General features: G+C 38.2%; 1 protein-coding gene across 14 annotated transcripts in view; it reads left to right on the plus strand.

Annotated features, from left to right (window-relative positions):
* The window catches only part of RBMS1 (RNA binding motif single stranded interacting protein 1), a 225,903-nt gene that overhangs the window by 120,932 nt on the left and 78,481 nt on the right, over window positions 1–26,490 (plus strand). For 8 of the 14 annotated variants that reach the window (XM_058300786.2, XM_058300789.2, XM_058300794.2 and 5 more), the window contains exon 2: window positions 6,522–6,697. In XM_058300786.2, the coding sequence (XP_058156769.1) occupies window positions 6,522–6,697 (176 nt within the window). The remainder of the gene's footprint in view (window positions 1–6,521; window positions 6,698–26,490) is intronic. The other 6 variants (XM_058300791.2, XM_071216373.1, XM_058300787.2 and 3 more) reach the window with 1 other exon arrangement.

The following is a 26,490-nucleotide window of genomic DNA, read 5'->3' on the forward strand; positions in this document are numbered from 1 at the left end:
CCTCCCTTCTGGTACTTCATGTTGGATTTTAACTCTTTCCGCCCCATGTAAATGCTCTTACAAACACTAGAAAGAACAATAGCACAAGAACCCTGGTGTGTTTCCTGTCCTAGAGTGAGTTAGTGGGCAGCTTGGGCCTCCCTGAGGTCCTTAGAAGAACCTTTGGAGAGAACAGAAAAGTGCAGGAGCACAGAGCCAGACCCGGGAAAGGTATTTGGATGTAAGGAGTCTTAGTTTCTTGATGGACCTTGAAGGAATAATTTGACCTGAGAGAGTACATATTGAATCTTAGGTTATTTTCTACCATGGATTATCAACACTGCTTGCCCTCCATTCTTACATCTTCACTACCACTACCACTAAAAAGCTTGTCCAAGCTGTTTAAATTTATGAGGACTTTTCTCCTTAGTTGCTTTTCACTTCTGCAGCATGATCGCCAAGGGTTCTTTCAGTTATGTTGTACTCAACAAATATTTATCATCTCAATTCAAGTCTTGACTTAATTGTATTTATTTATCTGAAGTCTAAAAAGCGATGTTTTATTCATGACTTAGGTAAAGCAATTTCATTATGAAGGTTGCAGTTTTACATGCAAGAATCAACTTTGATAAATATCTTGGAGAATTGGGCTAATTGTGAAGTCTATTCGGAATTTTTATTTTTAGATTTTATTTGATGAGCAACTATAAATGGATCTCTCTCTTTTGGCAGGCTTAATCCAACAAAAAATATTGGATAATCTACTGCTTACTTTCACACTCTTAGAGGCTGCAAAGTTTGTTTCTGAACAAGAAACAGTGAAGATGTGAGAACCATTTTTACCAACTAATTAGCTCTGTGATTGGAAGCTTTGATATCCTTGCATCAAATGGAGTTAATTGACACTTGCCCTCATTCATGCAGTATGGATAAGTGAAAATCTGTATGGGAGAAAGGGTACTATTTTTCTTCATTTAATAGGTGTTTTTATTCTGTAACATGCTGGCCAAAGGCATTTCTTTCTGGCCAGTTTCACGCTTACCAATTTCTTCTTCACTTCTCTCACCTTCAACTTCTCAGCTTCGTGTGCTTTCCTAGCTCCCTGCCCCACAGCTTCTCTTTCCCAGCCACCTTTCCCAACCTTCTCTTCAGCCACTCGGATGGCTAAAAGGAAACAAAACATCTTCACAGTGGTATGATTGGCCTGTGTAGGTGTTTTCCCCCCTCCTGTTTGACCATTCATTTTAAATTGTTAAATTCCTTTCACATCTAGAAGGCTTAGGAGGAGGACCAAATATAGTATACAATGTCTTTATATAGTACTCAGTTCATGCCAGCTTTGAATTATACGATTTCCAGGTGGAAATAATGTTCCCTCACTTCTCTGTGCTTTCAGGAAATAGTTGATGTGTTAAACCTCCCTTCTCTTGGGGGGTGGTAGTGTGTGTTTGTGTGTGCATGCCTGGGTGTGTGTGTAACCTTCTTAAGCTACAAGGATGATAGCCTTAAAGAAGACTTGAGGGAAATAAAAATAGAGCAGGTCCAAGGTTTCCTTTCCCTTTATAATTATTAGAATTCTTAGGGAAGTTGCTGAGTAAATGGAGGGGAGAAGAGGGGACAGCTTTAGCTGTAAAAGATTGGTCAGAACATGATTTAGTCTGTTGGAACTAGGAAGGAAATGAGGGACTAGAATTTATAACAATAGGTCTTTTTAAAATTGTCTTTGCAGAATAGCAATTCTACAGCAAGGTACATGATTACTAATACATTTGCTTCTTTTGTAAAGGACCCTTAGTCCTTGCATTTAGACTTGCATTTATCTAGAAGAGACTCCTTGGTGTGGAGGTGGAAGGTGAAGCGATGGGATTGGAAAATAGAATTAGCCTGTGTGCCATGCTGGGTGGTTATTGTTTATCTTGCTTTTTAATGTAAGAGGCCCGGTACCCCGAGTGCTGGTGAGCATCTTCCTGCTTGGTGCATACAGAAGTCTGGTAATACAACCACCCAAGTGTTCACCACTGATGTTCTCCGTTTTGGCATGCAAATTAAACCCAGCTAAATGTTATGGAAGCTAATTAGGTTATTTTCTCAGCCCTTGGATATATAGAATGTAGCTTCTTTACCTGACCTAAAGCCTGAAATTAGATCAGAGAAGGCCAAGACAGACCTTGCTGTTGAGGGAGTGGGCGGACCCCTAACTGCTGTCATTTGCCACTGTTTCCTGATTAGATTGGATGTAAAATAGCCATGAGTTTCACCTGTGTGTATATGGGGACAGCTGTCTTTTCAGATTTCAAGGCAGTTTAGGGATTTTGAGAGGCAAAATACAAAAGGCCAACCAAAGATGAAAATGTAGTTTGGTAAAATAATGTTCCTTTGTAAGCTTTTAAAATTTGTGTTTTCTTTTTTGTGCTCTTGCAGCACATAGTCTAACTACAAAGTGTAGTTGTTTTGAATTTATCGGGGTTCTGAAGTTACACTTAAAAACTTGTCATTTGCATTTCTTCTTAAGAGTAAGGGTTTAATTCTTTTGTTTTAAATCATGCCTACCTAAAATGCTGACTCTAATGGTTAAACCATAATATGCTGTAGTATTCAAAAGTTGTATGTAGAATTCATTCTTTAGTGAGATAAAGTAGAATTTAAAAACCAACATTGTGTGTGTGTTTTAACAAGTAGAAGCTATGTGCCTATTAAATTAACTTTGTTGCCTTTATTTTCTTCAAAAACAAGCATATCCACCAATAGTATTAAGTATCACATTTCAGAGAGGCTTGATTTCAATAATTAAGTTGCAAAAAGATGGGGACAGAAAAAATGAAAAACTCAAATAGGTTATTTAGGGGTGTTTCGGAGTGCCATTTAAAATATTGCCAAGGGCCCTCCCTGGCTGTGTTGTCCAGCAGACCTGGGTTCAAATTTTAACACTACCACCTTCCAAATGGGTGACATTGCACATTACGTAGCTTCTCTTGAGAACAATAATGTACCTGCCTAGTTGAAATTAAGAAAAATAATGCATATAAAACATTCGGCCTGGGGTGGGGTACATAGTAAACAAGTGATATGTGATAGCGATTATGCCTCTTACTATTAAAATTATTATTAACCCATTACAAATACTTAGGAGTAAAAATATTTATTGTATTTGAATTTTCTTTTCTGAATATGTGTTAAGTCTTCATTAGGTTTAGTTTCAGTGAGTTTTAAAAACTTAGCCTTTAAGATTTTCTGCCGCAGAAAATAAAAAATTGACAACCTAGAAGATTTCAGTGCTTAAGGTACTTTTCTCGGTCTTCAACTAGTTCTGAGAAATAGTTGCTCTTGAATAAAATTGGATTTGCACCTTGTCCTGTTTGGTTCACCAGAGGCCAGTAGCCCTCCTAAGGTATATTCAGGAACCTCCTTCTCCCACCTGAAATTGTAACTCTAGGCGATTCCCTCCCCCATAAGCAGATAGAGGTGAATGGTGGATGGGCAGGGCTGTATCTCCTCCGCACTGACTTACCAGAGGGAGGAATGAGACTAATAGATGTGGAAGACTGTCAAACATATTAAATCAGCTGTGTGATTTCTGGAATGTACATCATAGTTCTACTTCTGTCAAAAATAAATATATAAAAACCTGATTTCACTTCCAAATACTGTCTAGATTAACCACACCTTCAAATGTTTCTTTTAATTATACCGGTCCACACCCTGCACACCCCTTTCTGCCTCAGGCAAAAGCAGAATTAGATCTGATCCAGACCGGGAATGCAGCGGTTAAAGTGTCTGCTGGTTCCCTCGCCTCCTATCTGTGTAATCCCACCGAGAGCTAGGGAGGACCACAGCTCCTTCCAGACGTCCTTAGGCTCCAGGTCTTAACCCAGGTGACCAGGTTTCATCCCCAACAGCTGCACTGAACCTACTGGCTCCTGCTGTGAGTAATGGTGTGGCTTGTATTAGATGCGGTTTCTTGGCCATTAATCAAAAGCAATTTAAGAGAAAATTCAGTCTCTTCTCTAGAGCAGGGATTCTTAACTTTTTTGCTCCACGAACCCCTTTGCCAGTCAGGTGAAAATCACAGACCCCTTACTAAGTCCTCACTATACTGTGTATTATTTAATAAATATATCACACCCGCACCTACACGTCCCCACAAGAATGTCATTGTTTTTTTTTTAATTTAAATTCAAGCTCATTTACCTCTTATTAACAACCTCTTTTTACAGCTAAGAGTTCCCTGTGTAAATCAAAGACTTGGGACAGGAGGCAAGTGAGTGTGCTAAGGCTTTGTTCTTAACTGATGTGAGAAATAGAAGAGGGCTGGGTAATTGCGGTAGCCACAGGCAGTTGAATCGAGGGACTTTTGGAGAAGTAACAAGAGCCTTGTGTGGCGTAGCTGGGGGTCTATGGCGCCACCTGTGGCAGAGAAGGGGCATGGCTTAGTCTGAGTTTTACCTGTGGAAAGTGGAATCTTGAGCCCTTAGGAAAAAACCGTGAATGTGGAAGAAACAATAGGAGTTCAACTGCTCATTAAGGGCATAAATCAAGTAGGTTAATATATACTGTGATTGCACACAGGTTTTATTCTTAGGTTAAACAGTACCGATGTTCCCCTTTCAAGGTTAGCCTTCGGCAAATAACACCTATACCTTAATAGTTGTTAATCCTTCTTGCTTCTCTCCCTGTAAAAGTGAATCTGTCCAGATGAAGCTGAATTTAGACTTGGACGATATCTTAGTGAGGACCCTGGACAGTGGGAACAAGAATGTGTAACGTATAGGACCGGAGGAAATGACTGTACATGTAGATTAATAAGGATCCCAGAGAGTTGGGAGACTGTGTACTTAGGATGCTTACGGCAGAAACTTGTTGCAGAGCCAGGAATTCATAGTGGATGGTTGGCAAGGCAAACAGGGCTATATTTATTGTAAGGGGTCTGCTTTTTGTAACTCCCCAAAGTGGAATTTAATTGCCCTACATATGCCTAATTTCTTGTGTTTGGTAGTAAAAGTCAAACTATAAGATTTCAAATTTTTGTTGAGTGTAGTGAATAATTTTATATTTCAAACAAAGTTTCTCAATATAAGTGATGCCCTTGGGTTAATGTATCTATTATTTAGTAGTATTTAGGCAGCGAAAAAATGTCTGTGGCTAGTGTGAAATTGCTGACCTTTTTTTGCTTTGAGGATACATAGAGTTTGGTTCACTGTCATCTCAAGCTGAACCGTTTAACTTCCTCAGAAGTCATGTGTGTGGCATAGGGTCAGAGAACTGTGGTTTCTTTTGGTTGGCTAACAGAATTCTCTGGTATGAGTACAATTTCAGACTGTCTTCCTAGGTGGCTGCTGACTGTAAAACCACACTAAGTCCTCCACTGCAAGCTTTATGAAAGTTGTGTTGGTTGCTGTGAGGCCCGGGACAGTATCCAACTACTACACCATTCTCACGGGGGTTAAATTTCACAGGGTTAGCCAGAGCGAAAGGCAGTTTGCCTCTGAATCTGATCCAGATGTCCCAGTGAAGCTGTGTGCCTGTCATAGAACTAGGTGGAGTCTTCCCTTGTTTGAGGATCTTGACTGAACTCTTAACTTTCATATACTTGAAGAGTAATCTTTTTTTTTGAAGAGTCATCTGAAAAAATTCTTAGCAACTTTAACTCAATGTTTTTAGAATTTGAAAGCCTTTCGAAAAGTCTAGTGATTTCTAAATTATTTTAAAATGATGTTATATAACTTCATACAAGTTAATTTTGAGTCTTAGTACATGTGTCCCTCTAAAACTTTAGTCATATTTAAGGTTGCATATAGATATTTTCTACTGAGTAAAATGCTATCATTTTATATTTCAAATCAATTTTATTGATACATATGAATAAAACATATAGTCCATCCAAAGTATATGATCAATGGTATTTGGTATAGTCAAATAGTTGTACATTCATCACTTCAATCATCATTATTAGAGCATTTTCATTATCCCAATAATCAAAAAACAACAAACAAAAAAGCTTACCCTTTAATAATCACCTCTTAATCTCTCTGTGCTTCCCCTGATATACATAGCTGCTATTCTGTTTCTGTCTTTCTAATTTATTTGTATTTATGTTTAGTATAGGTGGAGTCAAACAATATGACAATATGTAGTCCTTTTTGTCTTTCATTTAGTATATTTCCTTTTTTTTTTTATCCTTAATGGAAAATTACTAATATATCACTATACACTATTATCCATATTTTCCTTTGGTTGTATTTTTGCCTCATATTAACATCTTGTAAACATTTTAAAGGAAGGGTTTTTAAAAATTAATTTATTTTTATTAGAGAAATTGAAGGTTGACAAAAAAGTGATGCATGAAATACATAAACTACAGTGTTCCCATGTAAAAGGATGAGTCAGATCTTTTTTAGGGTATAAGTTTAAATTTGTGAATCAGAGTGGCTTCGGTTAAGATGGTCTCTCTCTGAATCCCGGGCACTCGTGCTTGGGAGACCAGTCGGCCAGTGCCTGGTGCCGGCTGCCTGTGTGGGCTCTGACGCCGGGTCTTTGCCTTCCAGCAGCCCCTGGTCCCGGCGCACCCCATGGCCCCTCCCAGCCCCAGCACCACCAGCAGCAACAACAACAGCAGCAGCAGCAGCAACTCAGGGTGGGACCAGCTGAGTAAAACGAACCTCTACATCCGAGGCCTGCCCCCCAACACCACGGACCAGGACCTGGTGAAGCTGTGCCAGCCGTGAGTACCCACTCTCGCTTTTTGCTGTTGAAATTTCTTTGATCGTATTATGGAGTGCCATAAGTTTTGTAATACGAGTGGTTCAGGACAAGACACCCTTCACTATTCCAATAACAGTATTGATGTCAGCTGAATGCCTACATAAAATAGAGTGTCTTCTCTAGACAGTTTATTGGTGGATGAGAAGTGAAAAGTGAATTTTTAAAAACTTATGTCTCTGTCTACCTTTCTGCCTTCTCCATTACAACTCCTGGAGGGCAGAAATGATGTCTTACTTACCTTGGCATCTTTTTGGGACTCGGCAGACTTCCTTCCTATAATAAGGGCTTAATAAAGAGTTAATCTTGAGTAAGTGAATCTATTAAAAAAAAAAAACAACTTATGCTTAGATCTTTTTCAGGAGTGCTCATTTTCTGTGGAAGCACCTCATTTGGCCCACTACCCCTACCAAAAGACATTTTAGCTGTCATTCATCAGAAAGGTGAACTTCTAACCCTATCTTACAAGCACGTGAAACTCTTAGTTCTAGCTGGGACTTACCAGTTTGTTTAAATCAACTCCTGTAGTTTTATGGTCCAACTTGTTCAGCCTTGTTCTTCTGGGAGTAGGAACTCACTTGTACATTTTCTGATTCTTGTGAGACAAATGTGTAAATGTGCATAGGGTTCCCAAATAAATTTGTATTATATGATAATGTCATGAATAGAGTATAAATATGCTGCTTTCTACCATTACATTAACTTACTAAGAAGGCACTAATATAAACTAAAGAGCCAGAAGCTCTGTACAGTGCAAAGATCATTGTGTAAAAAAAGACAAAAGCATCTAATTACAATGAGCCTTAAAAGCCTACAAATACATAGCAGTTTTTATTTCTCCTAAGCCAATAATAGTCCCTTACAAAAGGAATTTTACGTAACTATAGAAAACTTCTCAAGAATTCTTCCCGTTCCATGAAAAATATTCCCATTTCAGAACATCTGAGTGATAGCATCTCGTTTCTCTTGTCCTAGGTAGATTTCAGATTCATTACTTCTTGTTTAAGAAATTTTTTTTTTTTTTCAAAACTAACCTGGGCAATATTTCCATACTGGAATTTAAGTAACGTCTGACCTTCCGTAAGGAGGAGGTGGTGGTGGTGGTTTGCTTTTTTTATTTTCAGAGACAAGAGTGGAATGGTAGGTGATGGCTTTAACCCAGCAGGACCTCGTACATGGGAAGCAGGTACTCAACAACTGAGCTGCATCCACTCCCCTGGGGCATCGTTTTTGCTCACCCTTCTTGGACTTCAACTTCAGTCCTTGGCTTCCAGGGCAGTGAGATAATGTTCTGCCTCTGGATTGCATGAGACCAAGTCCAGCTCTTGGGGTTTGTCACCCTGACTGGAGGCAGAGGGAACTTTGCCAAGGGTGCCCTGCCCTATTGCAACTGCTATCTTGTCTGCTGCTGGCCTTCACTGGCATCTTCTTATGCTTTTGCAGCGTAATTACAGGTAGATAGAGCGCCACAAAGTCTAAGGTGCTAAAGATAGAACTTTGTAGAAAACAAAAGAATGAAGCTAACCTTCAAATTCTTGAGGTATATGAGAAGGCTTGAGGATTTCAAAAGACAAATTACTTCTCAGCTGGTTTTGGAGTATATAAGGTGGGTTTTAACATCAAGAAGACAGTGAGATAACCATAAAAGAAGAGTAATACCGTATTATGGATATATACAGTAAATATGTACTTGAAAATTGAGCCAAAAAATTTTTTTTATTGAGTCAAATCATATTCCAAATGGAGTAGAAAAACCTTTTATCATTTCATCTAGAAACTCATCTCTTCCTTGTTGTCTGTTTGATGTATGTGATCTTCTTAACGCATGTAAACATCATTCTCTTTGCTATTATCAATGGCAGCAATAACTGTTTGCAACCCACACTCTCTCCTGTCATTTGCAAAAAAGACTCTTGCAAAATTCCAGGTTTGATATTTAACTTTGATGATAGTTTTCTTGATGTATGTTATACAGAGGCAAGGCATAACAGTAATAGAGATCTCTATCTTGACATCTGTTAGAAGCTTTATTCTGTTTAACATAGAGCATCTAATAAATACCAGATTTGACTTGCTGAATTTTGTGTCTTAGAATGTAGAAAGAGCAAAAAAGGACATTTTTCTTCTGGACTTATTTCCAATGAAAAGTAACTCGTTGAAAGTAACAAGAACTCCTCCTAGAGTTGAAAAATCCAGTGGATATAATCAGAGATTTTAGAATAGTGTAGGTATCAGAAACTTCTCAAGGAAGATAGATGAAAATCCATAGCTCTTGTAAAGAAGAAAAGTTTTAGAAATAAAAATTTAACATTTTAATTACAAATTTACCTGATGAGGACTAATTGGGGGAGGGGACAACAATTAAAACAAATAATTTGGCTTTCTTGGGGGCTTGAATATTTTAGCAGGTCATCTAACCCAAAGATGAGAAAAGATATCCAAGAATGTTTATAATAGTAGCCCAGTGCTGTGCAAACAATGCATGAAATCCAAAGGCAAGAATGACGTGAAGATTGTGAAAACTGGAGAAGAAAACAAAAAATACTTTTAAAGCTATTTGTAGAATAGAATAAACAGATGCTATAATGTTAAGAAATGACAATAGAACTGTAAGCAAGATAACCCTATCAATATGCCCCTATGGAATCATAGCCCACTTTTAATTAGAGGTGGAGTGGGCATCACCATTCTGGAATCCTCAGGATGGGGAATGAATGATGGACTAGAGTAGGCATACTGTGGTTCTCGTATAGACTATTGTGATTCTAGCAATGGAAGAACTTTTAACATTGATATGGTTCTGAGGGCAGGGAGAGGGAAAAACAGGTGTAATATGGGGACATTTTCAGGACTTGGGAATTGTTCTGAATGACATTGCAGTGAGAGATACAAGTCATTATATATCTTGTCATAACTTAAAAAATTGTGTGGGAGAGAATGTAAACTGCAATGTAAACTAGAAACCATGCTTAGTGGCGATGCTCCAAAATGTGTTACATTAATTGTAACAAATGTACCGCACTAATGAAGGATGTTGTTAATGTGGGAAAATGTGGGAAGAGGAGGGAGCAGGGCTTATAGGAATCCCCCATATTTTTAATGTAACATGTATGTAATCTAAGTATCTTTTAAAAAAAAAAAAAAAGTATATGTATTTTTAAAAAGCCACAGTCCCCCCACCATGAGTTTCTTAAAGTTTATAATCTTCTTGAATTATATGTACTATATTGTAACAATTTATAAAACTCTAATTACAGAAATCATAATTTTAAATAAATTTATTTGCATATTTTTTAAAAAGCAGATGTTATGTTGAAAAAGAGATGATGGTGACAGAGCAGCCCCACCCACTCATGGCACTGGCAAGGCGAAATCAAGCATGGTTAAGAGGAAAGGGGGCAGGTGCCGTAAGAGGTTCAGAGAGCAGCCAGTTCAGGTTACTGAGAGACACCAGTGAAAAGGACCAGGCCAGAGTGGTGACAGTGGTAATGGTGAGGTGGTGTGGCTTGAAAGTAGATACGTTTTCTAGAAGCATTTAATGAAAGAAGTTGACCAGCTCTAGGTAATTTCTAAATTGTGAAAGGTGTATGGGAAATCTTCTCTGGACATCACAACTACTCCAGGCTACTGCAGCTTTGTTCCCTGTTTTTAAAAGGTTATCTGTTCAATGAGTACATCAGTGCAATTAAAAAGCAGGTTTAGGTAATAAAATGATCTGGGTAATAGAATGATTCATCTTTTACCCCTTGTATTAGTCAGCCAAAGGGGTGCTGACACAAAATACCAGAAATTGGTTGGTTTTTATAAAGGGTGTTTATTTACCAGGCCATATGGCATAAGCTACTTCCCTCACCAAAGTCTATTTCCACATGTTGGAGCAGGATGGCTGCCACCATCTGCGAGGGTTCAGGCTTCATGGGTTCCTCTGGGCTCAGCTACTCTGTTCTCTTCACAAGGTCAGCTGTAGACTATCCAGTGAACGGCTCTCTCCCCCCCTCCCTGGGGCTCCGCTTCAGCATCAAACTCCAACATCAAAACTCCCAACAGTAAAAGCCCTCAACTCTGTCCTTTGCCATCCCTTTTGTTATTTCTTTAACACCCTACTGGCCCAAGAGGTTTACATGATTACTTAATCAAGCAAACCTCTGAATCCAATATAATATAATATGCCCAGAGGAAAAGATCCATTTACAAACATAATCCAATATTTCTTTTTGGAATTCATCAATAAGATCAAACTGCTACACCCCTTGACTTTCACACATTCTTAATTCTTTCCCTTCCCTAAACTCAAGTCCAACAGATAATTCATTTTGACTGAACTACCATCTTATTTTTCTCTTTCGTACTTCTCAGGCAAACCTCTAGAGAAATGAGTTGAAGGCGCTCATTGCTTCTGTTTTCTTGCCACCATACCCTTTGCATCTTGCCTTCAAGTTCTCACCTGAAACTGCACTGGCATCTTCCGGCTCACTTGTTTTCTGTAGCTCCCTACCCCGGCCCCTGCTGTTGTCCATGCTTCCTCCTCAACTCTTGGCCTTTTTGGTTTTGTTTTCTTGGCAAGTTCCTCTGTAGCCTTGTCCCTCTTCAAAATAACACTTTTCCAACATTTCCTCTCCTAAACTTGAAGCTTTGGAGCAATCTTTGACTATGCCTTCCCCCTAGTTACAATGTCCTGTAAATTCTTTGGCCCTTTCTCTTCTTTCTCACTGCCAGAGGAATTAGGTGGTTCTTCCTTCCTCCCCACAATGTAACAAATGAGAACTGTTTGCTCATGCTGCTGCCTCACCTCAGATGCCCCCACCTCCCCTCCTTTATTCTGCTGGGCCAAGTTCTCCCTCCTTCATGCCTGGAGCCTACTAATAAATCTAATTTCTTTTTAAATGCCTCACTTCCTCACAGTTAGCATCTTATTTCCATTACAGTTCTGTTCTCTCAGTGTCTACTATACTATAACGCTGAGAGCATATCTTTACAGATATGTCACCTAGATGATAAAATACTGTGTTCAGGACTGCTAGCTTTTGGTACCCCAGCTTAGCTATCAGATTGCAAGGCAGGTATCAAAATGTCAATTAAATGTCTTTAAATTGGATCAAATAATGCTTATATCTTAGGATTATTGTCAGAATTAAATCAAAGAATTTAAAGTACTGTCCACTGTTTGGAAATGCCATTGTCACTGAACAGATATTAATCTTTTCTATTCCTTTTATTTCTCAATATCCTAACTACTAGAATAAGTTTAAATTGTATCTACTCCTACCTTTAAAAATAAGGAGAAAAACACCAGATTCTGATCTTGAAAGTTGGGAAAGGCAGGAACGTGGCGTATGTTAATATAAAAACCTCCAACTTCCTCTCATTGAGGCATTTTATTTTCTTTTTAGTTCTTGCAGAAGATTATTTTCAGCCTTATCCGATTCACCACTAATTATTCCCTGTCATAATAATTGCTGCATGTAAAATCTTCCATTGTGTCAATTTTTTTTTTTAAGATTTGAAAACAGCATTTATGTGCAACTTTTTACTCTAAGGTCGTCTTCCTGGTCTTTGTGGGAGCAAATGTGTGAGTTTCTGTTGGGCAATGTCAGGCAGGTAGCTTAGAGGTTACTGTGGAACTGACATCATATGAAAATGTCCAGATAAGTCAAATATATCAACAACTTATTTAAAGGAAAACACAGTCTATTGATTTTGAAACAAAATGAGATATTTCTACTAACTATCCTGCCTTCTACAACCCTTCTCAGTCCTAAATCAGTCCTTGCCAAAGCAGCATTTTTCCTTTCATTCAATCAATTTCTAAATGGTTTCAAAGCATGTGGGTAAACATGATTTTAATATAAATGTGTAATTAAATTTAGCTTACAATATTGTAACCTGTTACTAATTAAAGGAAATATTTTTGAAAGATAATTGGTTTCCCTGGTTGTAATACCCAATATATTTTCATTTCCTGCCCCTTTGTTTTCTGTTCTCTGCAAATTTTCCTTATGTTCTTGCATACAATACAAATCTTAGAAATTTGAAACAAAAACAAGATAGGTCAATAGAGGTAAACCTAAACGTAATTTTAGGCAGAATACCGTAAATGTTATATAATCAGTGCGGTGTTCTGGGAGAGGTCAGAGGAAGATGTCCTGAACCCTGATGTGAGGGGATTGGGGTAGGTTTCAGGAAGGAGAGAAGATCTCAGCCTTAAAGGACAAGGACGAGTTCATGGGGGAGGGAAATTATATTGTCCCGCAGGCCTCTTCAAGAGCCCAGGAAGTACTAGAGTGCTTGGGTTTTGAAGGACAGTTGGGGCTTAGCTGGCATTCAGCAGTTGTTAGCCAGAGCTGCTGGTGGCCAGAGTAGAGGAAAATGAGGCTGGAAGTGCAGGTTGGGGGCATATAGGATCTTGAATAATAAGTTAAAAAATTAAGAGTTTCTACTTAACGGTAAAGAATTCGGCCCTTTGGGATGGAAGAGTGGCATATTTCTGTCATTTTGTTTGTTTGTTTTACCTCTGAGTTGGTAATTCTGAAAAGGCTAGGAAGGTTGGCTTGGACCCAGGGCAGTGGTAGGAAATATGAAGGAGAGAGGCTGCAGGACTCTAGGATGTCTCTGAGATAGAGAGGATTTAGAGTATAATTAGACTCAGGATAAAAGAAACTAAAAAATGACTAAGATTTTAGCTCTAACTAAAGGGAAAACTTGAGTTTAGTTAACTGAGATAGGGAGCACAGAAGAGGTGCCAGCCCTCTGTATAGTTCTGTAGACTCTAAACTCTAGCCTTTCCTTCTGTTCCCCAAGGGAGGCCCTGCTTTCATTCAAGTCATCTACATCTAAGACAATGAACTGAATGTTTTTCTGAAACCACTGGTTTATTTGTTGAACATTGATTTTAAAAGAATATTTTAAATTCTGATTTTCAAAAAAATGAGGGCCAGCTATCATGAAAATGGACACATTAAAACAACTATATTGTCACTATATACATCTCCTTTCTTCTTTGTCATTCCAAATTTCACAAGCAGTCTATCTCTATCCAGGAATAATGGATCTTTTTTATTCAGAAGGATTAGGCTATTTTTAGGGAAGAATGAAATGCAAAGGTATTCTCGTAAAATGAATGTTGTTTTTAATGCTTAGTCAACTTTACCCTCATATGACATTACCTGAAATTTACTCTAAGAGTAACAATGGGCCTGCCAGACCCAGTGTTCTGAAATCCCTAGGTAAATATAATAATCCTTTGGAATTTATAGAAACTACATGAAATGGGAGGGACCTTAAATACAAAATAGAACGATGGTTCTGTGATGAAGTCAGAAAATCATTCCATCCGTAAGGAACCCGGTCTGATTTTTAAATTGAAGAGGTTTGGAACCAAGTGACAAAAGATCATTCATATATATACTCAGTTTTATACAGATGTCCAAATCCAAGAATCCTGAATGCACCATTAGTATTTCCATTTATTTTAGAGAAGTTTCACATATGTTCCATGCAGGAATATTCAGATAGCTATACTAAACAGGCATAAAAGACATAGACCAAAGGTTTGATTGCCTGTATTCAGCATCATTCTAAAGTGAGGCGCCCGAGTCTTATAAACCCAAAGCTTTTGATGTAGGGTTAAATTAGAAGCTAATGTAAGGAGATGGTCTTGCTTTCAGGCAGGGGTTCTTAACCAGGCATCTGTCAGCTTGAATTGAAATTCAAAAATCATTCTTGTGGGGATGTGTTGGTGCAAGTGTGATATGTTTATTAAATAATACACAGTATAGTGTGGACTTAGTAAGGGGTCCATGGTTTTCACTTGACCGGCAAAGGGGTCCATGGAACAAAAAGGTTAAGAACCCCTGCTTTAAGGTATAATTTACTCCTCAAATGTTGTCTTTCAGACAAATTGTTAAGACTTTTGTTGGTGGTGATGGGCATAGTAATGGTAATTGTGGCATTAGTTTAACTCACAGGCACCAGTGAGGAAAGTTTGACATTGTTTTTCTCTTTGGTATCCGATATATTGCAAATAATGTAGAATTGAGCGTGTTGAGTTGTATTGTATTCCAAGTTTTTTAAATTATATTTTATAAGGGTACTGAAAACTACACAGTGAATTTTTATTTCTCGTATTTCCTAGAACAACGTGGGAAATAAACATAGACAGAAAGGTACAAATGTGGTAGAAAATTTGTTTTCTCATTAAGTGTCTGCCTTTAAAAAAAATAGTCTACTAAATGCTGTGGTTTTAAAAATCTTCACATGAAGTTAAGATGATGAGTTTTTAATATCAAGTTAATCATAGAAAATGCATGCCATTTTTGTTTCTAATACTTTACATAGCTTTTAACCCATTTCCATGCTTTATTTATGTTATAAAAAATTGAATTCCTTGTAAGTTCCAAGTGTGTCAGTCTATAAAGTAGCTAATTTTTACCCGCTTAAGAATCCTTATTGATTGCTCCAGAAGATTCACAATACCTAAAATACTAATAGTAGTATTTCCTGGGACTAGGCTTGCTCCTGTTAATTGCTAGGAAAGAACCAAATTAGAGCTCCATTAAATAAATAACACACTGAGGGCTTAGCTCAAGGAACATGGGCTTTTTGCTGAAGAGTGTTATCTACAACATGAAGTTTTCAGACTCTCTCATCCTTTATAAAAGGCATGCCAATCTACTAAGTCAACATATTGAGTCACTAACTAATTTCCTAACTCTCTTCATGGACAATATTCCTGTAAGAGTCCATAAAGTTAAAGGGTTTAACACATGATGAATTGGAGTCTGAGTAAATGTAAAATCATTGTGATTATTTTTTTCTGAAGGTAGAAGTCAGAGCAGATTTGAGAGTTTAGTTGCAATAGTGTGTTTAACTGAACTATTTACCCCATTCACGTCCTAGATTAGCCATATAGAGTAATTTTTTTGCTCATTTCAGCTGCTTCATTTCCCTTAGTATAAAAGAATTCTAGCACTTCAGGAAATAATTCGGACACAATAGATATTTGACATACCTAAGTATAGTCTGAAGACTTTTGGAAATTCCAAAATTCACAAAGAATATTTTTAGCATAAAAAGTAAATCCCCCATGAAATACCTACTTACAACAGAAAACCATCTCTTTTTGGACCTTTCTTTAATTTCTCTGCAATTTTGTCATTAGAGCTTTCAGGATTTTTGGGTTGGTTTTTTGTTGTTGTTGTTGAAAGGGATGACAGTTTCCTTAAACTAACAAACTAAGGCAATATTTAATCTCTTCTTAAACTTGCTGCATGCCCAGTCAGAGCAAAACCTTAGTGAGCTGTGGACCTGGATGACTGGCTGTGCTCCTGCACTGGCTACAGGGCCTTGCCTAAGCATGGCACAACTCATATACATGCCTCAGATAAATAAACAATTTTACACCAAGGTTAAATTAGAAAATGTGGCTATACAGGTCATAGACTTTCAGTATTGTTTCTGAGTAATTGAAACTTCAAATGTTAAGTTTATTATTGTAAGTACCTAACCATCTACATGCATTTGACTCTTTCCATATTTAGGCAGAAAATCTCAGTTATATCCATTTTCTAATTTATCCTTGTTTAAAAATTGCTAGTAAGCATGAATTTTTAGAGACTTAGAGACTTCGCCTACCCTCATCAAGTGGCTTTTTCTTTAGGATTTCTTTTTGTTATCTCTAGGCACACTGAAAAGCCATTCTCCATATTGCCCAAGCTATTGGCAGACCAAGTTTGATTTTAGCCTTAGAAGAAGTTAATTGGGAAGCCAGCACTGAAAATCATAAGCATGACCACAATTTAAAAAAAAATCATCCTGTCCTTCTCTGTGAATGCTGATGGAAATGACTTTATGTCCATTTAGTGTTCCTTTATATGAACCTTGCATTTCTATAGCAGCAGCCTTTTAGGGGGCAGTGGGGAGGGATTATAAACGGTTACATAACTGTGAAGGTAATGCCATCAGGAATAAAAGCCTCTAATCTTTATTTTGCAATTGGCTTTATTTAGAATTTCTTTATTGGGTTACCATAAATCTTAGAAATTTACAAGCTCTTCCTTTGCATTTTCCCATCTTGATTTCATAATAAATGTGAAAAAAATCCTGTGTTAAATGTAAAGCACCTAAGTATTACTAGTAGCAGCTGACGTTTGTCAAATGCTCACTAAGTGCCAGTGACTGTGCCAAGTTATGTAATCCTTAGAACAACTTTATGAGCAGTACTATTATCCCCATTTTAAAGATGATGTTGAGATAGGTTTCTTTTTCTCATTGCTGAAGAATGATACAGGTAGTCTTGGTGGAGCAGGGCCTTGAGCGCTGACAGTCCAGGCTCTGAATCATTGTACTTTACTTCCTCCCCTCCCCAAATGTACACTACCAGTTCAAGAGCCTTGTCCTCTCCTCACCAGCACCCATGTTCCTCAGTTCGCTGCAAGCTACAAAAAGACCAGATATTTAGTCGTGAAAGGTTTAACAAGATTTTGTGATGAACTCTTCCCTTAAATCCACTAGAATATCTACCAGAATAAAAAACTCAGAAGAAAAGAGGAGAAACTCATCTTTCCTGATATCTAACAAAGTAATCCCTTTTAATGTAGCTGATTACATGAAACTCAGCTCCTGGTTACCTGCTTGACATACAACACCACAGAGAAAGTATGTAATTTGTAATTTGCTTGATGCCTGAGAAGGTTAATGCACATACAAAAATAAACTTACTTTTAGGGATTGCTGCCTAACAATTCCTAAAACATCACTTTAGAAAATAATGGGCATATAGTAGCACTGTAATTTTATTATGAGTATAAATCTAATTAAAAGTGGTAAGCCACTTTAGGGGAGAAATGAAACAAGTGAAAGTGAGTGGTGAGTCCTTTCTTTAACTAATTTAACAAATATTTATCAAGCACCATGCTAGTGAATAGGGTAGATACTCTGCTAAGATATATTTCCTGCCCTTAAGGTGGTTCTTGTCTTGAAAAGACAAGAAAATGAACTTCACAGTGATACAGACCAGAATGAACCTCTTTCCTGTGAGAAGTATAAAGCGCTACAGAGATTAAAAAAGAGGGAGTGAGCACATATGACTAGGGCATTAGGAAAAGCTTGGCACTGAATGAGTGTCCAGGGTGGGGTGAACAGCCCAAGCCCAGCACTGAAGAACTAGCTTGGCAGCCTGCTTTGTCTGTTACTTGTTGGGCATACTGCAGAGCCTCTTGAAAGCCAGAGGACGGGGTGTGATTTACTGGGAAGGCAGGGGATAGAGATTGCCTCAGGATTTGTTCTTGATGGAATGTGAAGTAAGGCATGGGTCCAAGGAGAAATATGATTCAAGGATGAGTGTAACATTTTAAGTCTAGAAACTGGAAGTTTGGTGGTATCGTTAACAGAAATGTGAATCAGAAGGAAGAGCTTATTTTTTCCCTTGTCTGGGAATTCTCATCCACTCTCAGGGGAAACTTTTCATATTGAGTATATGTTTGCTTTATGAGTTTGTATGCTTTTGGTGTGGCTATTAAATGGAAAGAAGTACCGCATCAATTCCAGACTGGTAAATTTTAAATGCAGTAGAAAACTCATGATTAAACGTATTTATTTGTCCGTTGAAATAGATCTATTCATTTGTTATTCGTGGACCATTAGAAACTTTGTCTTTATGGCTGACAGTGATAAGATCTATATATTCCTACGATGCTTAATTATTTTCTTACATTTTTGTAATTCACTTTGGGAAGTTTAAACTTGGAAAAAAGCTGCTCTTGGTTTACTAAACAAAGAAAGGTCTGCACCCTGCAATTCCTTGATTAGGATCATTTGGCTTCAGACTGGAGACTTTTGAGAAGGGATGCCTGAAAGAGCCATAGGACTCAGTGGGAGAACGGGACGATGAGTTTCCCTTAATGTGGGACATCTAGAGTTAGTGAGGGAGTAGATGCACAACATCCTGACCAAGTTCATGTCTCTGCTGTGGAGCGTGGCCTCCGTCTCTGCCTGGCTTTCCATGCACTTGCTCACTGGCCATGCCTGGGTCCAAGTTTGAACTTGTCTAAATTATGTGGCCAAGACTTCTTGTCTTCCTCATTTATTCTTAATGCCATAGCATCTTACTAAGTACTGAACTTAGTAACTTTTTTTGAGCATCAACTTTTACATGCATAATTTTTTATTTCCAGCTTTACAAAGGCCACTTTTCTATAACATAAGGACTGTTAATTTAAAGATAAAACAAAGGAGGCAGTCCTGTGTGATCCTAGAAACAGATTGGGCCTACCAGCCTTTTTGGACAGAAGAACATCCTTCCAATCATTTTTCCAAAACAATTCCTCTTCATCCCAAAAACCAGACCATAAATTATGAAAATATTATTACTGCCTTTTAGTATAAGGCATAGCTTTCTCTCCAATTCTTAATCTCCTGAAATGGTCCTATGTATTCTACCTAGCTGTGGCAAGGTAATATTTTGCTTCTTAGACTTTTTGTATCATCCCTTTATTCATTGTCCTTCATTGTTTAAGTTTGATACCATTCAGTTTTCTGTTAAAATCCATACCCATTTTATTTGTCTAAGTTTTTTGAAGTGAAAGAATGAGGGCATTTATTTAATTTAAAACTTTATACTGTTTACATCTCTGTCTGAATCATAGACCTTTTTATCTCTTCTAGTCCAGTGGTTCTTAACCAGGAGTGCTCACCAGAATTAAAATTTGCATGCTCAAGGCCCTTCTTCAGCAGATTCTGTGCCAGAATATTCAGAGGAGATACATGGAGAGAGGTGGACAGTGTAACACACAATTATATTGCAGAGTACAGGCTCTGGAGCCTTCCAACTGGCTCTGCCACTTGCTTGGTCAAATTTCTCAATCACTCTATGCCCCAGTTTCCTCACCTTCAAAATCAGGATAATAGTACCTGTAACATAGGGTTTTTGTGGGAACTAAATGAGTTTATACCTGTAAAGTGCTCAGAACACACTTTGGCACATATTAATGTTAGCTTCTATCATTATGTTCTTTAAAATCTCCTTTACCCAGGAGATTGTGACATTGGGTCCCAGTTAAGAGCTTCTGATTTAGTTCTTTCATGTTACAATTAAGAGAGTTAAGTGATTTTCTCTGAGTCTCATGGAACAAGGATGTAGCAGGCCTGGGGTTGCAACCCATGTCTCTTGACTTTGAATCTAGAACTCAAATGCCACATTGCTTCCTCCCTCAATTAAAAATAACTAGTTCTCGCCATTATCATATTCCATTTTTCTGGATTCCATTGGAAAGAGGAATTTCTGGGGCAGTTCTTTGTTAATAATTCTGTCTCTCTCCACTTCTGCTCCCTCTCTGGGCCTCCTCTGTCTCAATGGTAAGGCAGCCATCTATTGAAGTACGCACCTGTCTTTATTTGCCTCTTAACTTTTCATAAGAGGATATAAGTCTGCCCTCAGCTCTGTTCTTAATATGGGTAGGAAATATCTTGCCAAAGAACTTAACTTTGTCCTTTGTACCAGCTCTTGTCAACTGTTGTAAAAAATCAGATTTATGAAGAATTGCTTAGAGGATTTGCAGCTCTATTGTTCATCCCAGAGCTTCCCAATGTTGTCATGGCACACAGAGAAAAGGATGATACTTGTACAGCATCTTGGGTAAGTAGATGAGGATGCTTATTGCTGGAAGTGAAAGGCCCCACCCAGTTTTGCAGGGCTAAGGGGATTGTTACCTCCTCAAAGCTCTAACAGAACTGCCCCCAGCAAGGAGTTTTTCAAAGTTTTTTAGTCGAAAAGACTAAATGAATATATTAAATGAAATATTAAACAGAACTACATATGCAGTAGATTAAGAGTATATTTTTTAAATATATATTTTATATGTACAAATATACAACATTTATAAAACTTATCAGGAAAAATAGTGAGGCATTTTTGATGAACTCAGACGTTTGAGACTAGGGATTCTGGACAAGAGTTGCAGAACAATATCAGTGACCTAATGTATCTCATTTATTTTTGTGTTTCATTTTGGTTGTACATTACTAAGAAAATCCTTATTCATACCCATAAATGATTGAAAAAGGTAACAATTCTCTAACAGCTCATTTTTTCTTAGGGTCCTTTTGAGATAAATCGATCTAGAAACTGGAAAAAACAGGGTTCTTTTTGTTTCAAGGTTGAATCCCTAATAATGCAGTTGTTCCCGTTCTTCCTAATAGCTGTAAAAGTCAGACCAGTAGCACCTAAAAACCCAGTCAGTTTCAATCTTATGAGGCCACTTTGTCTTGATTCAACATGGTAGGCAGTTATTTATTACTGTACAACTGACTACCAGATTATGGGGAGGGTATATACTGACTAGTCGTAGCCACTCTTGGCTGGGCATTTGTTTGAACATGGTACCTATGTGGGTCTTTGTCCGATTTTATGTGAATGGGCATGTATAGACTTGAATTTCTAAAAGAATACCAAGGCAGAACTATAACTTTCCTTATCAATGACTCATTTATAAGAAGTTCAGATGTGCATAACAAGCTGGCAGGAGACACAGTCCAGGGTCTGCACTTGAAGTGAATTAATCTGGAGGTGGTCATCTGTGTGTTAAAATTGGAAGTGCCATCTATTTGCCTGCACTTACTCTTTATTATTAGTTTTTGCACTTAAAACCTAAGAAATAAATTCATATGGAAAATTGGCGGGATCCCTGAATCACCACATCAGAGCCCAATTTCAAAACCACTGTTCAGGGATGGAGCAAAGACATCAGTGAGCCTTGGTCTTGAACTATATTGCTTTTTGCCCTTGTAGAATTCCAAACCTACACCTAGGTCCTTGGGCACTAGATAGTCAGCCTGGTATTGCACACAGGGTTGGGATGTGATCCTCACAAGGACCCACAGGAAAATGCTCCCTCTACCCTTAAAGGCAGGAAAACCAGAACTTCTCCTGAACCCTGAACTTGCCTTACCCTAATGAGTGCTCAATTCCAGAACTGTTGTATTTTCTTATTTTTACCACTAAGAAATTCTGAGTCAAATTTGCATCGAACATTGGTGGCTCCACAGGACCTCACTTTCTGGTTCCCTTATCTTTGTAATAACTCTATTCCTGGGTTCTCTTTCTCACTCTATCCTTATTTCCCTTCACCTTGAACTCCATATCTATTTCTGTGTTGTGGTGGTGTGTGTATTTTTGCCAGCAGCCTCAAACTTTTTTTGTGAAGAGGTATAAATAAATGTTTCTCATGTTCTCTATTTGACTACCCCTTTTAAAGCCACAGTAGAAGGAAAATTGCTTGGTTATCTTCTCTTGCCAGTTTGTAGAGCAGTCATATTCTTGTCAAAGTGGTTCACTTGGAATGCTTATAATTTTGGATATCTAATGGCATTTCATAGGAAAGGGAAATCTGTCCCTTCTCTTAGTGGCCCTATAAAGAAATAAGGGGATGCACAACAGTTCACTGAACGGTCATACATTAAAATCAGCAAATATTCAATAATCAAGATTTCTGGCATCTTTTAACATGATTGGATATAAGATCATTCTCACTTAAAATTCACTTTGGCCTTGAATTCACTTTCCTGCTTTTTAATGTTTGCAGACAGGACACATTTTAGTAACTTTCCTGGATATGTGTTCAGGCTACAGAAGTTTGTTCTGCTCAAGTTTTGGTTGCTCAGTAGATCACAGTTTAAAATTACCGGTTTCTGGTTTATAAACTCTTGTGAGCTATACCTGCTTTATTTTCTACTATGAGTTCCTTTGATAAATTCTCAGACTTGAACATGAAGGAACATTCTTCCAGAGACAGTTCATCATTCCATAGTCATTAGTTTCCTTCCCTTTTCTTCCCTACTTGCCTTTCTTTTTGGGTGTCTGTTCTGACAGCACCCACCTTTACTGGGCTTGCATAGACAGCAGTGATATTGGCTGTGAATTTCAGTCTTGGGGAGATAGTTTTTAGTTGTTTATATGGTTAGTCTCTACCTCTTAATACATAGATTTAATGGAGTTTTTTGGTTTGTGTGTTTTTTACGCTGATCCTGGTGGACCGAGGGCTCTTTCATGGATCCCACCTACTAACAAATGTCAGGAGCAGAAGAATTTTACTACTGTACTAAAAGGAAATGAGGAGCTGAGACCTCCTAAATGATCTCAGACTGTGGCAAATTAGGCAGCACTTCATTCTTCACTTATATGGCTGTTATTTCATAAACCTCTCCACAGCATGATCTTAGGAGAGCTCCTGACACACTGAGGTAGTTTCAGGGCGTGTCACAATCCAAGCATGTCTTTTCATGTTATGGGCAAATATGAGCCATAGAGATAAGCATCTTTGGGTACATGCCTAAAGTCTCTGTACTCTGCTGCTTCCCAGATCTGCACAAAATGTTCAGTAGACCCAGTTTCTACAAGACGGGTAAACTCAAGTGGACTGGCTTACGGACCCAAAATGGCTTTTTCCCTCTATGAACCACTCATAAGCCTTAAGATGCCTCTAAGACCCCCTTTTCCAATTATTTTTTTGCCCTTACCTCCCCTTACTCTTCTCCACCACTTCACTCCAGCCATAGTGGACTCCTTGTTATTTCTCAAAACCACCAAACTTGCATCTGCCTTCTAGCCCCTGTTTTGGCTTTACTCCTCTGCCTACAAATTCTCCCTACTCATTCCCTCTGCTCCCTCAAGATTTTGCCCACATGTCACCGTTTCAATGAGCTTACCTTGGCCACACTTTAAAACATTGTAATGCCTCCTCTTTAACTTGGCATTCCCAATTTCCCTATTTTTGTGCTATGTAATTGCCATAATGCGCACAACCCTCTAACATAGTATGCTATTTTTTTAGGAGGTACCAGGAACCTTATACACGGGAAGCGCACGCTCAACCACTGAGCTATATCTGCTCCACTATAATTTTATTTATTATAGATAAATACCACTAAATATTTTTGAATGAATTAGTAAAAATGCCTCTTTATATGACATAAAAGGAAGGTAGAGGTATGACCCCAAATCCCTAATAATAGAGGCATTTTTCCTTGATGGCCAAACTCCAGGCCTATTCCTGAGATACATGCTTGTCATCACCTCTCACTCACTCTCACACTTGCACTTGCACACACTTGCTGAGATGAGCAAATAAAATATCAGTGAATTTGGATTGTTCAGTGCTGGAAATAGCCATAGTGAAAATGAAAGCTTTAGAGTTTGTCGTAAGGACTAATCTTACTTTATGGTGCTTTTTTCCTCTTTCTTCCCCCTTTATCCTGCTTTTCACATCTATTTTATCTTATGTGTATTTTTGTAACACATCAAATAATTTTTGTAATAAGGCATGCTGCAAATAAATCTATGAAGTCCCCAGCTCCTCATTGACAACATCAGAAATTAGACCAGAGATCAGGAATAAACAAGTAAGTGTCTTTGCACTGCTTCATTTCCTCTCCTTTGGCAGAATTGCCAATAAATATATGCGAGCGCTCTTTCCTGCTGGACCTGGCTGAGCCTCAGAGTCCTTCCCTACACAACACAGCCCCTACTACCAGCTCATCAGAGTCGACAAGTGAGAGGAAAGCTATTTGGAACCCTTGGTGGGTTCCTTCCAGCTATGTGGTCCAAGGAAGGTCTTTCTAGGGACCTGGAACCTTATATGCTTCAGAATTTTGGGTATTAAATATTCCTGCTTAAAATCTATTAATATACCAGGGCTTGTATCTCTTAAGTAATCAGCAAGTGGGTTATCTCCCAGTGTAGTGGAAGTATAGATAAGAGTCTTACCTTACATATATTATATGAATTTTCAGTTTTTGAAGCAATAGGAAACAATGGAAATACATTTTCCTGTCATGATTCATGATACACTTAAAACTTGCCACATCTCAGAGTCATCGTTAATACCAGTTGCACTGAACTAAGCCTGTGCTTAAGAGCTGCCTGTGCTTTCTTGTCGATCAGGTACTTGATCTCCAGGTCATTTCCTCTGTTTGATCAGTGCTGGTTGATAGTCGTTAGGCAGGCTCTTCAGGCTCAACCACCAATGAGAAGTCAGGCACTTGAAACAATTTACTTTCGTCATTTGTCAGTAAGCCATTTCTTTCCTGCTTCATTTTCCTTTATCCTGCCTTCTTTATCATTGATCTTTACCTTTATCTTGTAGGATATGCATTTTTATCAGGTACCCTATATCCTTTCTGGAACTGGGTAGTCTATATATATATGCATATACACACTCACACATATATCCACATACACATGCTTATATGTTTGAATGTATAGATAAATAAATGTCATTTAATCTTGTAAGAAAAATACTGAAAAAATTGGAACTCTTTTTTATTCTTCCAGTGAAGAGCATATTTTGAATGAAAGAGATTTTGAAATGACTTGTGGGGAACATTTGGATTGTCAAATGCATAAACCTGTTTTAAAAAACATACCCAATATTGGTTTTGTGTAGATGTATATAATGGTTCCCTTTCTCAATACACTTTAAAAAATTTATTTTGAAATAATTTGCAACCAACAGGACAGCTGAAAAAATAATACAAACCCTATAAAGAGAACTTCAACACCACCACCCCCAACTCCCAAGACACTCAGATCCACCAAACTCAACACCCTGCCGTCCTTGCTGTACCATTCCATCCATCCATCCCTCTCTCCTTCTCTCCTCCCTCTGAACATTCAAGAGCAGACTGCACACATCATAATCCCTGAACATACAGTGCTTCCATGTACATTTCCCATGAAGAACACTCACTTATGCAATCACCCTAAGTGCAGCCACCAGGTTCGTGAAATTCAACACCAATCTGGTCTACATTTTACATTCCGTTCTCTTCCTATGTCCCACTAACGTACTTTTGAGTCCCCTCTTCCCTATCCCTAGATCCGATCCATTATCATTATATATTGCATTCAATTGCCATTCTCTCTCTAGTTTATCCCTTTCCCTCTTCTTTCAGCTGTAAAAACATATATACAACGTAAATATTCCCATCCCAAACTTTCCTCTCTTCGCAAACACGCTCCACACTCATCCTGCATTGACTCCGCATTGCTGCCTAACCCCACCCCTGGCAACCATAACGTCATTCTCTGTCTCCACAAACCTGCATTTTCTCCAGCATTTTCCCCATGGCTACCATCTTATTAACCTTGATACCAACCCATCCTCAATAGCACACACACTGTGTTCCTATACCCTTCCCTCGTGCCACCTCTGTACAGTCCCGTCACCAACTACATACCCATACATCATGAGTCCAAAACCATTCACTTAACATCACATTCTATGCACTTGCCTTCCATATCTTGTGGGAAGTAGAAAGTAGGGTTACAAATGAAAAATACAGGGAGGCAGTTGTAGCTCAGTGGTTGAGTGCCTGCTTCCCATGTATGAGGTCCCAGGTTCAATCCCCGGTACTTCCTAAAAATATAAAATAATTATAAATAAAAACTGCAAAATACAATAGCACTGGCATTCCTATTTAGCCATGTTATTATCTTTACCAAAGATCTTTATTTCCCCGTATGTCAATTGTTCAGAGTCCTTTCCTTTTAACCTACAGAGTCCCCCAGTCCTTGTTCATCTTGGAATGTCCCAATCCCTCTCTCACTTTTGAAAGACAATTTTGCTAGATATAGAATTTTTGGTTGATGGTTTTTGGCCCCCAGCACTTTAAATATATCCTCCCACTGCCTTCTTGCCTCCATCATTTCCAGTGCTAAATTGGTGCTCAGTGAGGCACCCTTGCAAGGGCTTCTCTCTTACAGCC

The sequence above is a fragment of the Dasypus novemcinctus genome, chromosome 7 (genome assembly GCF_030445035.2).
Source record: "Dasypus novemcinctus isolate mDasNov1 chromosome 7, mDasNov1.1.hap2, whole genome shotgun sequence".
NCBI classification, from domain to species: Eukaryota; Metazoa; Chordata; class Mammalia; order Cingulata; family Dasypodidae; genus Dasypus; species Dasypus novemcinctus.